This window comes from Vicugna pacos, chromosome 2 (genome assembly GCF_048564905.1).
Source record: "Vicugna pacos chromosome 2, VicPac4, whole genome shotgun sequence".
Lineage (NCBI taxonomy): Eukaryota > Metazoa > Chordata > Mammalia > Artiodactyla > Camelidae > Vicugna > Vicugna pacos.
In genome coordinates this window covers 87,298,429-87,313,107 of record NC_132988.1, presented here as the reverse complement: position 1 = coordinate 87,313,107, position 14,679 = coordinate 87,298,429, and the positions used below count along the sequence as shown (strand labels likewise).

At 38.6% G+C, this 14,679-nt stretch overlaps 1 protein-coding gene across 4 annotated transcripts in view; it reads right to left on the bottom strand.

The window, feature by feature from the left end:
• Positions 1 to 14,679, bottom strand: part of CORIN (corin, serine peptidase) — a 217,928-nt gene that overhangs the window by 114,817 nt on the left and 88,432 nt on the right. For all 4 annotated transcript variants that reach the window (XM_015249997.3, XM_015249999.3, XM_072944469.1 and 1 more), the window contains exon 5: positions 10,968 to 11,149. In XM_015249997.3, coding sequence (XP_015105483.2) covers positions 10,968 to 11,149 — 182 coding nt within the window. The remainder of the gene's footprint in view (positions 1 to 10,967; positions 11,150 to 14,679) is intronic.

Here is a 14,679-nt window from a genome sequence, read left to right as displayed (position 1 = left end):
CCTGAGTATGGTAACCCTACCATGGATGCTCTACCTTTCTTAAAGTTGACTGTGACATAGAAGGTAACCTAATCACAAAAGAACTCTCCCATCATACTCATAGTTCACACCCCCATTCAAAGATAGGGAGATTATACAAGTGTAATGAGTACATCAGGGTATTGGAGATTATAATTCTGTTTCCATAACAAGCAATGAACAATAGGAAACCAATATTCTAAAACAATACCTTTTACAATAGCTCTAAAAGTATCTAACAAAATATGTACAAGATCTATATAATAAAAATTACAAAATGTTGATAAAAGAATCAAGGAAGAGCTAATAAATGGAGAGATGAACCAAGTCCATCATTTAAAAGATTCAGTATGATTAAGACATCACATTGACAACTTCCCACTCTGACCTATAGCTTTAAACAAATTCCAATCAAAACTTGGCAGGATTTTTTTGACAACCTGATTCTAAAATTTATACAAAAAGGCAAAGTACTAGGACTGAAAAATAAATTTTAAGCAAGAAAACAGTTGAAAAATTCACATCACCCAGATGTTAAGGCTTATTGTAAAACTGTAATAATCAAAACTGCATGGTTATGCTTAAGGGATAGACACATAATGAATGGAACTGAAGCGTCCAGAAATAGACCCACATGAATATGGTCAATTAACCTGACAAAAGCGCAAAAGCAATTTAATGGGGAAATGACAGTCTTTTCAACAAATGCTCCTAGAAAAACTGGACATTCATTTTCAAAAAGAAAGAAAGAACACTTGACCTGTACCTCATGCTTGATGTAAAACTTCAACTCACCATAGATCATAATAAGATGAAAAGATAAAAGTCTTAGGAGAAATTATAGGAGAAAATCTTCGTGCACATAAGTAAGGGAAAATGTTCTTATATGATACAAATGTATGTTCTATACAAAAAAAGATTGATAAATTAGATTTCATCAAAATTAAAAATGCTTGCTCAGTGAAAGACAACATGAGGAGAATAAAAAGACAGGTGTAGACTGGCAGAAAATATTTTCAAATCACATATTCAGTAAAAGATTTTCAGCCAGAACACAGAAAGAACTCTCAGAGCTCAACGATAAGAAATACAACCCAAGAAATAAATGAGCAAAAGATATGAACAGACACTTCACTGAAGAAGGTATACCAATGGCAAATAAGCATGTTAAAAGCCAGTCATCACTAGTCATTAAAGAAATGCAAATTAAAACCACAATCATTTACCTCTACATACCTAGAGAATGGTTAACATAAAAACAACAATAAAAATCACCCTGACAATACTAAGCACTGGTAAGATAGTGGAGCAAATGGAACTTCATTATGTAGATAGGTTTTCAAAGCATTACAATCTAGAAGACAAAAAAAGAAAGAAAAAAAATGGAACTGATGACAAACACTGTTCCATTCCACACAAACCAGTTTTAAAAGAAAATAAACCATCCCTTCCAACACATTAAGAGATAAATTTCCAATAAATGTGACATTTAAGTTTAGTAATTACTTATAAACAAGTCACAATAACTATGATAAATTAATCAAAATGCTAACCCTCTGTCTCATGAGTGAGGTAAATTTTTTGTAAGTAATCATTTCCATTTCTATGCATTGTTTTGTCCTAGAAATGTATGATAGAGTGATCAAAAATAACTAAAAAGACAGTACAGCAGAATGAAATTCTGTGAGAGAAGGGAAATAGAAATAAAAGCTCAGGAAGAAAGAGCAACTATGCAATACTCGCCCAATGTTAAAAGAACAGCTTGTGATTCTTGAATGGTTGTGAGCGCCAAGTCACTATGATATTTAAATTCCACTGGACATATTTAAAAGAGTAATGAAAACGTTTTCATTTTAAAATGTCAAATATCATAATATCCTTTAAATTGTATTCTTTGTCCACTACTTACAATCATGATTTACAGCTGTTAGATAGTAACTTAAAATTGTGCAAGGGGTATATAACTTTTCAAAATCATTTTAAGGTTACACAAGCAAAACTACGTGGAAGACCGTACCTCTAAATACTACGTGACACTGCCTCCTTGAGAAGAAATTAGCTCATTTTGTTTAAGTGTGTGCAGGGATTCAGACACAAAATAAACATTATGGATTGAGCAGATGAAAATGGAGATTGCAGTTACTTCCCAATGGCCAAGCTCGATGGAGTTGAAGTTATAAAGATCAAAATGCTATTTGTTATAAAGAAGCCACAATTTCAGAAGAGATTCAGACTTGGAGGTGATGATTCTGAATTACGCATTAGTTTCACTGGGTGGCCCAGAGTGTAGAGTCCAGAGTCTAGGATGTCTGAATTACTAGGAAATCACCACACCACTGCAGCTCAATTTCAAGAAGAACTGATTGAGCTTAAGGAGTTATGTCCACCTTTCGGACATAGGTAGTATCCAATCTTGGGAATTTGGGGAGACAAATATGAAACAGAACTAAGCTAATATTTTTATCATGTGAAAAAAAAAAACCAACCAGCAATTTTTTCCAACCACCTGATTCTGTAAAGATGTATCTGCTATGATTACATTGACCATCATAGAGATATAAAGCTGGATATAGAATTATAATAAATGATATTTTGAATTATACAGGGTATGAATTACCAGCATTCTTGTTGAAGCGATCAAACTGATTATTGACCAAAATAGGCTTAGAGCTATGTACTTATGATTACATATATTGAAAAAAATCAGACTTTAATTGCTAAAAATTCCTGCATTTTATTGTAGTCTGTAAGACCACAACTGTGAATTTTTGATTGCAAGGTACAATATTGAACAAAATGTGGAAGCTCTTGGTCTCTAGCCACTAAATGAAATAATATTCCATAATAAGCACAGGGATCAACCTGTGATACTGGGTTTCTGAGTTATCAGCCTCTAAGTCGTGCAGCCAACTTGTAAGGAGAGTAAGAAGAATGAATGCAGGTGAGGAAAGGAAACCTCTATATTTCTTTTTTAGGAACCACTGTGCCACCTCAAGCAAAGCAATATCTGGCAGAGAAGAGAAACCTAATCTCAAATGATCTATAAACAAGAATGACTGAGCCCAGGTAGTCTTTAGGTTCAACAAGAGATCTGTTTTGCTTGGCACTGCTTCTTTATGCTGGGCATGTGGCAGAATGGAGTCAAAACAAGACTGTGGCTCTCAGAGAAAAACAGTGGAAATCAACAAGATGAGAATTTCTCATGGTTCACAGACTGAAAGAAGTTCTTAGGGACTTTTAAATGATTTTTTAAAAAAACCCTTCAAGTTTCAATACACAGCCAAATAAAATTTAAGTACCAGACAAGTTAATCATGAAGCTTATTAAGAATTCTTCTGTGTCTTCAAATGATAAATGCTGAAGAGGGTGTGGAGAAAAGGGACCCTTTCAACACTGTTGGTAGGAATGTAGTTTGGTGCAGCCATTATGGAAAACAGTATGGAGATTCCTTTAAAAACTAAAAACAAGAGTTACCAAATGTTCCAGCAATCCCACTCCTCAGCATATACTCAGAGAAGATTCCAATTTGAAAAAATGTATGCACCCCAAAATATTCATAGCAGCACTATTTACAGTTGCCAAGACATGGAAGCAACCTAAATGTCCATTGACAGATGATTGGATAAAGAAGTTCCATACACAATGGAATACTACTCAACCATAAAGAAGAATGAATTAATGCCATTTGCAGCAACATGTATGGACCTAGAGATTATCATACTAAGTGAATTAAGACAGAGAAAGACAAATACCATATGATATCACTTGTACACAGAATCTAAAAAAAAAAAAATACAAATGAATTCATTTACAAAACAGAAACAGACTCACAGACATAGAAAACAAACTTATGTTACCAAAGGGGAAAGCAGAGGAGGGATAAACTTGGAGTTTGGGATTAGCAGATATAAACTACTATATACAGAAAAGATAAACAACAAGGTCCTACAGTATAGCACTGAACAATATTCAATAGCTTATAATAACCTATAATTTAAAAGAATATGAAAAAGTATACATATATATATATATATATAAAACTGAATCACTATGCTGTATACCAGAAACTAACACAACACTGTAAATCCACTATACTTCAATAAAAAATTTAAAAAATAAAAATTAAAAGAATTCTTCTGTGTCTTTAGCTCTGTCACTACCCAAATAACTACAATAATAATGACAGTTATTACTCTGTAGAGCTTCTCTTCTTAACTTTGGCCATTCTCCCAAACATTCCCTGTGTTATGGCCCTACAGACACGTGCTTAAAAGAACTGAGAAGAGGGGATATCTTGGGGAAGATCATTGCAGACAGAGTAGCTGGAGCCTAGAGAGCACGAGACAAGTATTCAGAGAGAAGTCAGAGAGGGAATGGGGGCAGATATTGTAGGGCAGGAGGTCTATGCTGTACAACTCCAGGAGGCACAGTTTACTTTGAATGTTGTGTGACTGGTCCTCCCCTGGAGTTCCTTCCACAATGCAGTGATGCTGATGGAGGGTCCTGGTGGCTTTTATATTGAGGGAGATGGGAAAACTTGGAGGGGAGAGATGGGAACAATTAAAAGATCCCTTTTGCTGCTATATATAGAATAGCCTGCCAGGACATTAGGAGGCAGGAAGGATGACAATAAGGACCTGGAAAGATAATCCAGGCAGGAATTGAGGTGACTTGGACCCGGGAGTGGTTGTGGAGGTGGTGAGCACTGGATGGGTTCCATGCCTATTTTGATAGCATAGCCAAGAAGATTTCTGACAGATCAGATATGATATGAGAGAGTAAGAGAAGAGTTAAGGATGACCCAAGGTCTTTGGCTGGAGCAACTGGAAGAATGAAGTTGTCATTTACTAAGATTGGGAGGGCTGGGAGAGGAGCAGGTGTAGGGGCAATACTAGATCAGTGTAGTACCTGTTCTGCCTGACATGTCTTGTAGACACTCAAATGGAAACAGATAGATGGCAGTGTGTGTGTGTGTGTGCATGCGTGCACACACGCACACATGCAAGTGTGTGTGTGTCCCAAGCATACATATGCATGCAAGTCCGGAGTTCAGAGGATGTACAGTTTGAGAGCCAGGTTTGTAGATGTCAGTGTATGGTGGGACTTCAAGCCATGAGCCTGAATTAGATCACCAAAAAAGGAGAGATCCAAGGGCTGATTTACTCTGTGCTTAGATGTCTATCTCTCCACTGGCCTATGAGCTCTTGAAAAGTAGACACGCCATCTTTCCTTTTCCAGTTCCTGGTGAACCACCCGGTACAGAGAATATGCGTCTAAATGTCTAAATGTTGGACTGAAGAATTTACATTTGCATGGTGCATCATGGCTTCCAAAATTCTTTCAAATACATTACCTCACGTAGCCCATAAAACAGTTCTACCACCCAGGTATTACTATTCCTATTGTAAAATTGAGGAAAGAGAAGTTAAAAGGGTTTAAGAAACTTGCTCAAGACCACACAGTTATTAAACAAGAAAACCAGGGCTTGAAAACAAATCTTCAGATCTAAATTTGGCACCCTCCAAAGAAGTATCTACATATGGAAGAAAGAAAATGTTATTTATGATTTAAATTTTAAATAATTTAAAACTATAAATGTAGGAAATTTTGAAGTTCTAGTAAAACCTCATTTTATTTGATTATTCATTGTCATAAAGAGTGCATGGCTAGTTTTTAGTAATTCCATCACACTATCTCTAATCATCCATCTCTGGCAAAATTTTGATACTGAGTACTTCAGAGAAATAGTACTGCAGTATTTCTCCCAAATGAACTTACAACTCAATAGCAGAAATTCAGAATATATGTTTTATCAAGATCTCAAAATGACAATTTTGCTGCTAACACAATGAAGTGGTTGCTCTCAGCAACCAGAGCTAGAAAAACAAGTAAGAGACTGGAAAAGGAAGAAGAGAATGAAAGAATAAATAGCCAAAGTTCTTTCATGGCAGGGGAGACCTCTTTAGACCCACAGAAGTACAATTTAAAAACTACTTTCCATATATAATTACAGACAAGGTAGAGTAAAGAATTAGAAAGCTCAGAATGATTGATGGACCTTGACCTTTTAGCCCTCTGAGTTCTCACAACTCAACTATGGAAACACACACAAGTGTTTATTTTAAAAACCTCTGAGGAACAGTTCCCACAGCATTATCACATTAGCACATTATTTACTTTACAGGACCTAGCATCAACATAAGACAGAAAGGATGAGACAACCGTGTACCCTTCTATGTGAGAACAAAATATCTTTGGGGTTATGACTAATTCAAGGATGCTAAGAGAAGATGAATTGAATATACAGAGCTGCGCATTGGGAAAAGCAGCTGTTACAAGTTGTGAGTTTTGGCTCGACTCAGTCAGAAAAGGCATTTTGAAAGCTCTTGTGAGAAGGGAGCTGTAACAAAGGGAAGCGTTCAAGGATTAATAAACAAATCCCTGGATGGTGGACTGTTGGGGAGAAGAGAGAGGCTGGGCGGCTGATTTAAAATAACCTTGGAATGATCTTCCTGAACCTCAGTTTCCTTATTTATAAAATGAAGGTGATAATACTTCAGAGGTTTACTCTGGAAGCAAAGTGACCTAACAGCTGTGAAAGCACTTCGGAAAGGAGACTGGGGTCCATAACGTAAAAAGGAGGGCTACTGTTTTCTTGGGGCAAATGATTCGAAAAGTTGGAAGGAGAAGATTAAGATGGGAGTCAATTTTTCATCACCATTTGTCTCATGGGCCAAGTAGGCACCTGACGCCCAACACAGGTTCACAGTGATGAATATGACCCCAGATCACCTTCTCTCTTCCACTGTGCCAAGTGGGACCCTTCCTCTTCCAAATATTCAGAATTCGTTTACGTAATGGACTCCAATTCTACTCCATTGACATCTAACCTGTGTTCCTTCCTAGTTTCTGTGGCTTAATGGAGTCACCAACGCTTTTACGTTGTTTCTCATATATGGGCATATCAGATTAGGTTTAACCCTCACTAAAGGTAGGAAGCATGATAAGTATTATTATTGTTATTGTTTTGTTGTTGTTGTTGTTGTTTGTTGTTGTTGTTGTTGTTATTATAGAGTACCTTGAAAACATAAAGCCCAAACCAGGGTTTGGTTTCTCAAAAGCAGCACTATTGACATTTGGCCCACATAGTTTTTTTGCTGGGGGAGGCTGTCCCGTTCATTGCAGGATGTTTCGCATGGTGGGTCTCTCACCAGCTAAATGCCAGGGGCAACTCTTTCTGGCCCCAGAGTTATGACAACCAAAATGTCTACAGATATTGCCAAATGTTCCCAGGTGGGGGCTACAAAATCATCTCTGGTTGAGAACCACCATACTAGCCAGGGCTAAATTAATACTATAGTCACTGTAACTACTTTTATTCTTTTCAGATTACCTGGGAAAATGCTCAGAAGTGCACAGGTACTCAGTGAATATTTACTGAATAAATGAAAAAAATGAGGAAAGGACTTCATTAGTTATATTTATAACTGACCCTATAGCATAAACCCTTATATGATTACAACGATATTATATAATGCATAATTTGCAAGTTGGCATACAATATATTTTTGGTACATGAACACATTTTAGTGCGTATTCTAGAAATTATATTCTTGTGCATACACAAAGATCATAGTTAACAGTTACTTTCTCCCTAGAACATGAACTATGAATATGCCTATGATGGCTAGCATCCTGTTTATCCATCAAGCATGAGACAGGAAAAGTATTTTAAATTCTAGGAATTTAAACACCACTTATCAGACCTATGTTCAGAGAATTAATTCTACATGGAAAGAATAGTACAATCAAGAATTCTAGGGGGGAGGGTATAGCTCAAGAGGTAGAGCACATGTTTAGCATGCATGAAGTCCTGGGTTCAACCCCCAGTACCTCCATTTAAAAAAATAATAATTAAATAAAATAAACCTAATTACCTCCCCCCCAAAGAAAACTAAAAAAAAGGGAAAAAAAAGAATTCTAAAAAGACTGGTAAGCTTTTCAGTATAAACATTTAACCAATCCTCCAAAATCTGTCCCAAACTCACCAGTCTTTTCCAAGATCAGAAGGAAGATTTGTACTGTCTTCTGATATTTGGGGAACCTATGTCAGTGGCATTTCACCTTGAGCTCTTAAAGAATACTGATGTTATTCTGATTTTCAAGAACTGATACTTTTGGACCATCCTGTTAAAGAACACTAGTGATGTTTTTGACTTTCAGATTTTCTCAGTGGATTCTCCAATCCTGTATCAACAGGCTGCATTTCCCAAATGACCACTAGCAAAGTGTTCTTATCAAAACAGGGGCAAATGCAGCTGAAAAAGAAAAGAATTGAGGGGTTTCTCTTTCAGACACATTCACTCATCCTTCTGGTGGCTTCTTAGTATATACAATCTTTTGGAGGGAATCCGAATTTCGCACCAACTCTATTAAACAGTGTGCTTAAAAGAAATAAAACAAACTTCGAATTTTGGCTACGATGTAGTAACTTACAACATGTCAATGTCCCCCATCAAGTAAAACTACAAAAGCCAGATAAAACACAAGAAACATCTGTTTAAAGGCCCTTGATAGAGGGAGACTATTTGGATGCAAGTGGCTCAGATCCCAGAGAAGAAGTAACTACAGAGCAAAGAGTCTGCATTCTGTGGACGCTTTTTCCCTTTGGGACTCGCCAATTCTTGGCATGGTGCTAGAAAATGAGAATCTGGACTGCAAAGAGGCAGAGGAGCCAGTAGAGCTTTTGGCAATCCCACAGTGGTGGAGAGACAAAAATTAGACTTTGGGTGCTGTCAAAGAAGACAGGAATTAAGGGGCCAAGGATGCAGTGGGAAAGGAGACACAGAAATGGGGCCATCACATGGAAGGATTTCCCCTCATGGCATTTGCTGTAAAGTACAAGGAAGCTAAACAGCTAGGAAGAAGACCAACGTGAAGCAAAGTGGAAACCCAGCAATCTTGTTCTGAGAAGAAAAATATTATAATTTGGGACTGCCCAAGGAGGAGTGGAGTGCAGGAAACACTTCAGTTTCTCAGTAAGGCCCACTGGAGAAGTGCATGCTCAGAATGGAAAAAAACAGAGGTAAGTAGAGCCTTACGGACACTGCCTTATAAACACTCAGCAAAACCAGGTCAGTCTCTGCCGGGACCAGGTGGTCTGTTCCCACTCTATGTGCCTGCCCTTCAGGAGAGGACCTGCTGCCCCCACTATCATCAACAGCCTGAATCTCCTTCAGGTTTCGCCTCTTCTGCAGAGCTGCCTCGCCCCAGGGCACACCCTCCCCAGGAAGGCCCACATCCAACGGCTGATGGAGGTGGGGATATAAAGACCCAGCCAAGTCTTGGCCCAACATGGAGCAACTCCCTCAGGTCACTGTGACCCAGAGCTCCCCCTCCCCATGGATTTAGCCGAGGCTTTAACAGGCCTGGATCACACTTCCACTTCTCCTTCTGCTCAGTCCTGTTTTCTCTCCCCTCATTTACACAAGCGCTGATACCTGATAAACACCCTGTACAACAAACTCCACCTCAGTGACTGCTTCTGGAAAACCCAGCTGCTGACAGTTACTGTAGTGGTCCAAGAAAGCAGGTGATGTGACGAGGTTATTGATCTGAACCACACACTGCTGGGATGGCAGTGAGGCTGCCAACACTGATGGTCAGAAGGAGATAGACCTTCCCTGGCATGAGGGGGTGGTCCAGGGTTGAAACCCTTGTCAGAGGTGAGTTGGAATAGTCTACCTGTGGAAAGGAATGTACTAAATAGGGTAATTTACCAAGGGTTTGACAAGGACAATGGATTGGACGGCTTACTGCTAACCATCAATAATGTTCTAGAAAAAGATAACTCAAAGCCCCAGGCAACTGTAATTCATATGTGAACACCAAAGGGCCTTCTCAGGAATTTAGAAAGAGGTTCTTACGTACTGTACTATAGCAGGAGAGTCCAGAAAGCTGAGGATAGAAAAGATTGATAATGCAGACCCATTAAAATCAGCATCTTCTATTCCATAACAGACACTAATAAAAGAAAGGAAAGGCAAACCACACAGTGGGAGAGCTTCACAATACACATACCCAAGAGATGACTTAAATCCAGAAAGCATAAAGAGAGACAAATCAGGAACAAAAAGACAGACTATCCAATTAAAAAAGGGGCAAAATACGTCGACAGACCCTTCACAAAAAAAGATATTTAAATAACCAAGACATCTTGAAAATTCAATCAAATTCATTAGGAAAATGCAACTTAAAACTGCAAAGAGATAGCACAATACTATCATCAGAATTGCTAAAATTGAAAAAAAAAAAAACTGACAATACCAAGTGTTGGAGAAGATTTGGAGCAACTGCAACTTTCACACATAGCTAGGAGAAGTATAAATTGGCACAACTACTTTAAAAAAAAAACTGTTTTGCTGAACAAATACATATCCTTGTTCCACCAAAGACATATACAAGAATAGCCATAGCATCACCGTTCATAGTAGCTAGAGACAACTCCCACATCCATCAACAATAGTACAGGAAAATACATTGTGATGCAGAATATATCAAAGTACTATTAAAAAGAGAATGAATGAATCACTGGAAGATGAAAATATAGTGAATCTCTCAAACATAATGTTGAGCAAACGAAGCTGGACACAAAAGGACTGTAGACTGCATGATTCTATTGATATCAAGTTCAGAAATTGATAAAAACTACCCAAGGAGATAGAAGTCGGCATTCAGGTCTCTTTTGAGAGGGTGAGGTGACAGGAGGGGGCTTGAGAGGGTTTCTGGGATGCTGTCAATATTTCATCTCTTTATCTGGGTGCTGGTCACGTGGGTCTGGTCACTCTGTTACAAATTATTGAAATGCACACCTTATTTGTATTCTTCCTCGTATAAATGGTATACCTCAATAAAGTCTTTTAAAAATGCAACAAAACACAGGCACTTACATTGCTTTTCTCTTTCCTGCTGTGGTGAGAAGCAAATCCTGCTGGCATTTTTGTTTTCACTTTGGTTTCTAAACTGGGAGCATTTGAGGAAATCAGGCCAGGTGGCATTCATCATGGCCAGGACTGATTCACAGCCCTTCTTGGCAGCCTCACAGAAGGACCTACAGGGCAGGAGCCCAACACTAGAAGAAAAGAGAAAAGTGAAAATTAATGTTTTTACAGGCTATTTCACAAAGTAATAATTAAACTAATAAGAAAACTTGGCAATATTATCTAAGTTTATATTTACTATAGTCAACAACTTAAATTTCTACATTCTACCCTAGGATTTCAGCCACCCTACTGTCATGATTCTAGAGGGAATAAGCTAGTTGCATAATATCATCTAGCTATCTCTTGTAGAAGCATTTATCCCAAATGATTTTTTTTTTAGATTTCTTGTGCTAAAGTAAACCTGTCAACTAAAAACGAGCTCTACTTAATATCAAAAGAAGTAAATTAACATAGAAATGAAGCCCCTCAAATTGGAAAATCAGAAGTGGGTCACAAAATAGGTTAATTTCTTTACCATCCCTATGAGACATTCAAAGGATCTCTGAGAGGCAGACAGAGAGAAAGCCGTTCCTTAACCTCCATGGCCTCCTTGGAAAAGAAAATATTATACAAACAAACGGCAACTCTGAAACATTCTATCATTATTTATCTTTTCATTTCTATGTTATCTTCTGCAAAATAGAAAAATACAAACAACTGTCCATTAGTGGTAAAGTAATGATGCCCCGGAGTTTGTCTTTATTCATCTGACACGCAATCAAACGCTCCTGGATCCTCAGCTCTGTGTCTACAATGTCAAGGCCATGGACTTGTTCTCTTACAGACCCAGGTGGCTTTTTCTACTTCGCGGTTAACAGACTGCATCTCTCACCCTGGCTCGTCATAAGGCAAAGGCATTTCAAATGATTTTAAGAAAAGTGGGAAAGAAAATATGCATGTCAGTCAAAGCAGAACACACGCTTCACAAATGTAGGGTCAATAAGCTATTGCAGAATCATACAGCCTCAGATCTGTAAGAAACTTTAAACAACACCTCATTCAGATCCTTCATTTGAGACAAGTCCAGGGAGATTCTGAGACACACAGTTTCCTAATGGAAGAAGTGCGAAGAGAATCCAAAAGTTTTAACTTTCAGTCTAGGCTCTATCTACTCTCCTATACTGTCTATTCTCATAAAAGGACCTAATAATTAGGCTTTAAGAACTCCTTGATCAAACAAACACATTTACAATTCCCCATTCATATTTCTACAGGTCACAGAAACATTAACAAGATGCGCCAGCCACTGAGTTAAAATAGAACTGATAGCCTGTGAAGGAGTCCTAAGAGTGAGATCTTATACATAACAATGTGGGGGAGGGGTACTCAACAATGACATCCAGATGCAAATGCTTTTGACCTTATTCTCAGAAACTTAAGACTGAGTACCTTTAGAATCCTAATAGTCACATAACTACCTACCTACATTAATATGTGACGAAATTTGTTAGAGAAGATGTGGAAAGAGGTTTTGCATTTGAAAGAATTAGTGTTAGGACATAAAATGTGACTTGGTCCAGGCAGGCATCTCAGTGTAAAGGAGACACCCGACTGCCATTCAGGAAATAGATCAGATATTTCAAGGACTGAAAGTATCACTCAAACTTTTTAAAAGATTTCCTTTCCTAGATGTTATTCCAGAGAAGCTAGAGACTGTGTTTTCTCAAATAAAACTGGGAACATGGTTGAGAAATGTGGAGAACACAGAATTCCTATGTAATTGCTTTCATGATGCTAGGCTCTATTCGAAGTGCATTAACTCATTTATTTCTCACTACAGTACATAGTACTATACTGTGGGTACCATTACTGAGACAGGAGGGAAGGGAGCAGGGCACAACCATTAAAAGAATGAGACAGCCATTGAGGATATGACATAAAGTGGTTAGAACCACTAGGCCCAAGATGGCAGCAGATTTGCCTTTCAGCAGACCTTGAGCATCATTACAGGCTCACTGTAATACACTAGCGTGCTAAATGACACGCCCACAGGCACCATGACAGTTCCCAGGCTGACCATGAAAGGCCAAAAAGTGGGCAAGGGCCCAATTCCTGGAAATCCCCAGCCCTTCCCCAAAATAGTTGGAATAATCCTCCCACTTGTTAATGTATGAAATTACCCAGCCCACAAAAACTAACCACCGTGCACCCGGGGTCACTCCTCTGAGATGGACCTCATTCTATGGAACGTGTATCTCTCCAAATATACTTGCTTTCACTTTACTATGGCTTGCTCTGAAATTTTTTCCTGCGTGAGACAAGAACCTACTCTCTACTCTCCAGGAACATTACTGTCATCCCTAATACACTAATCAGGAAACTGAAGCACAGGAAATATAAGAGACTCATCTAAAAATCACTGAGGTAGTGAATGTCACAGCCAGCATTCGAACCCAGGCAGACTGATTCAAGGACCATTAACTATTAACTCTCTTACACATGAGCACTTACTTGAGGAATGTATGTTCCAAAAGCGTAACTCAAGGTTAGTTCAGAACTTGATATGCACTTTCCCAGTGGACTAACCGCATACACAGGGGTTGGGTTCTCCCTTCACCCTATAAACTCCTAGTTAACCTTCAGTGAAATTTGCCAAAGGGGCTAAGGAACACCAGGAAGGGGTACAGGCATTTCTCTTTCTCTTCCAGGTGTGAGACAGCCCACAATAAAGCTACAAAACAAGCTAGGCTGGGCTTCAGCATTCTTCCTTTGCCTGACCTGGGTCCAGGGCCCTGATACCATCCTGACCGTCCACCCTCCAGGACTGCACCTGGACTGCCACCTCCACCAGAGCATTACTTGCTCCTAAACATTTCCTCTCCTTCTGACCATCAAAACTACCTTCCCCAAGTGAGCTGATTGTAATTAGACTTTCAAAGAAGAAAAGGGATGAAAACACAGAGTAATATATAATAATAGATGGACACTTAACCCTCCCCGAGGTTTTTTGCATCATTAGATGACTACTTGCTGGAGCAAAGGAATCTCTAATTGATGAAATTCCAAGTTTCATTTACAGAGGAAAATATTCACCTGACATTGTCGGGTGGGGAAGATCGCTGTGTCCCAAGGGGTTCCCCGAAATTTCCTCACTCCTGAACCCACATATATTTTAATCACTCCACATCTCTCTCAGAATCTTCGACAGTAAGAGCAACAAAGGGGGCCAGCAGACTGTTTGCACGTTCCAAAGCTGAGTCTAACTCAGAAGCTGACTTCTTGTCACTGACTCTTACCAGAGTCATTTTCTGCAGGAAAGCATTAAGTCTACCATCCTGAATCTTTCACATGGGCCCTCCTCCCCATCTAATCTTGGGCCAATGGTTTGCTCACACCAAGACTCAACTTCCTCATTTGAAAAGTGAGAGGTTTGGAAGAGCTGATTTTTTCATGATCCTTTTACCACTAACATTCCGTAAATCAAAATTCATTCTTTAACACAATGCATCTCAGAGGAGCAATGATAATCCCACCAGCTTTGCTACATTTCAAAAGGCAACAGATTTTTTTTTTTCCTCAAGATTTGCGCTGGGAATATATAGAGACATTAAAATACCATTAGGCCTTCCATTCTAAAAATAGGGCCTAAGAAAAATGTCTAGAGTGTTTCCAAATAGCT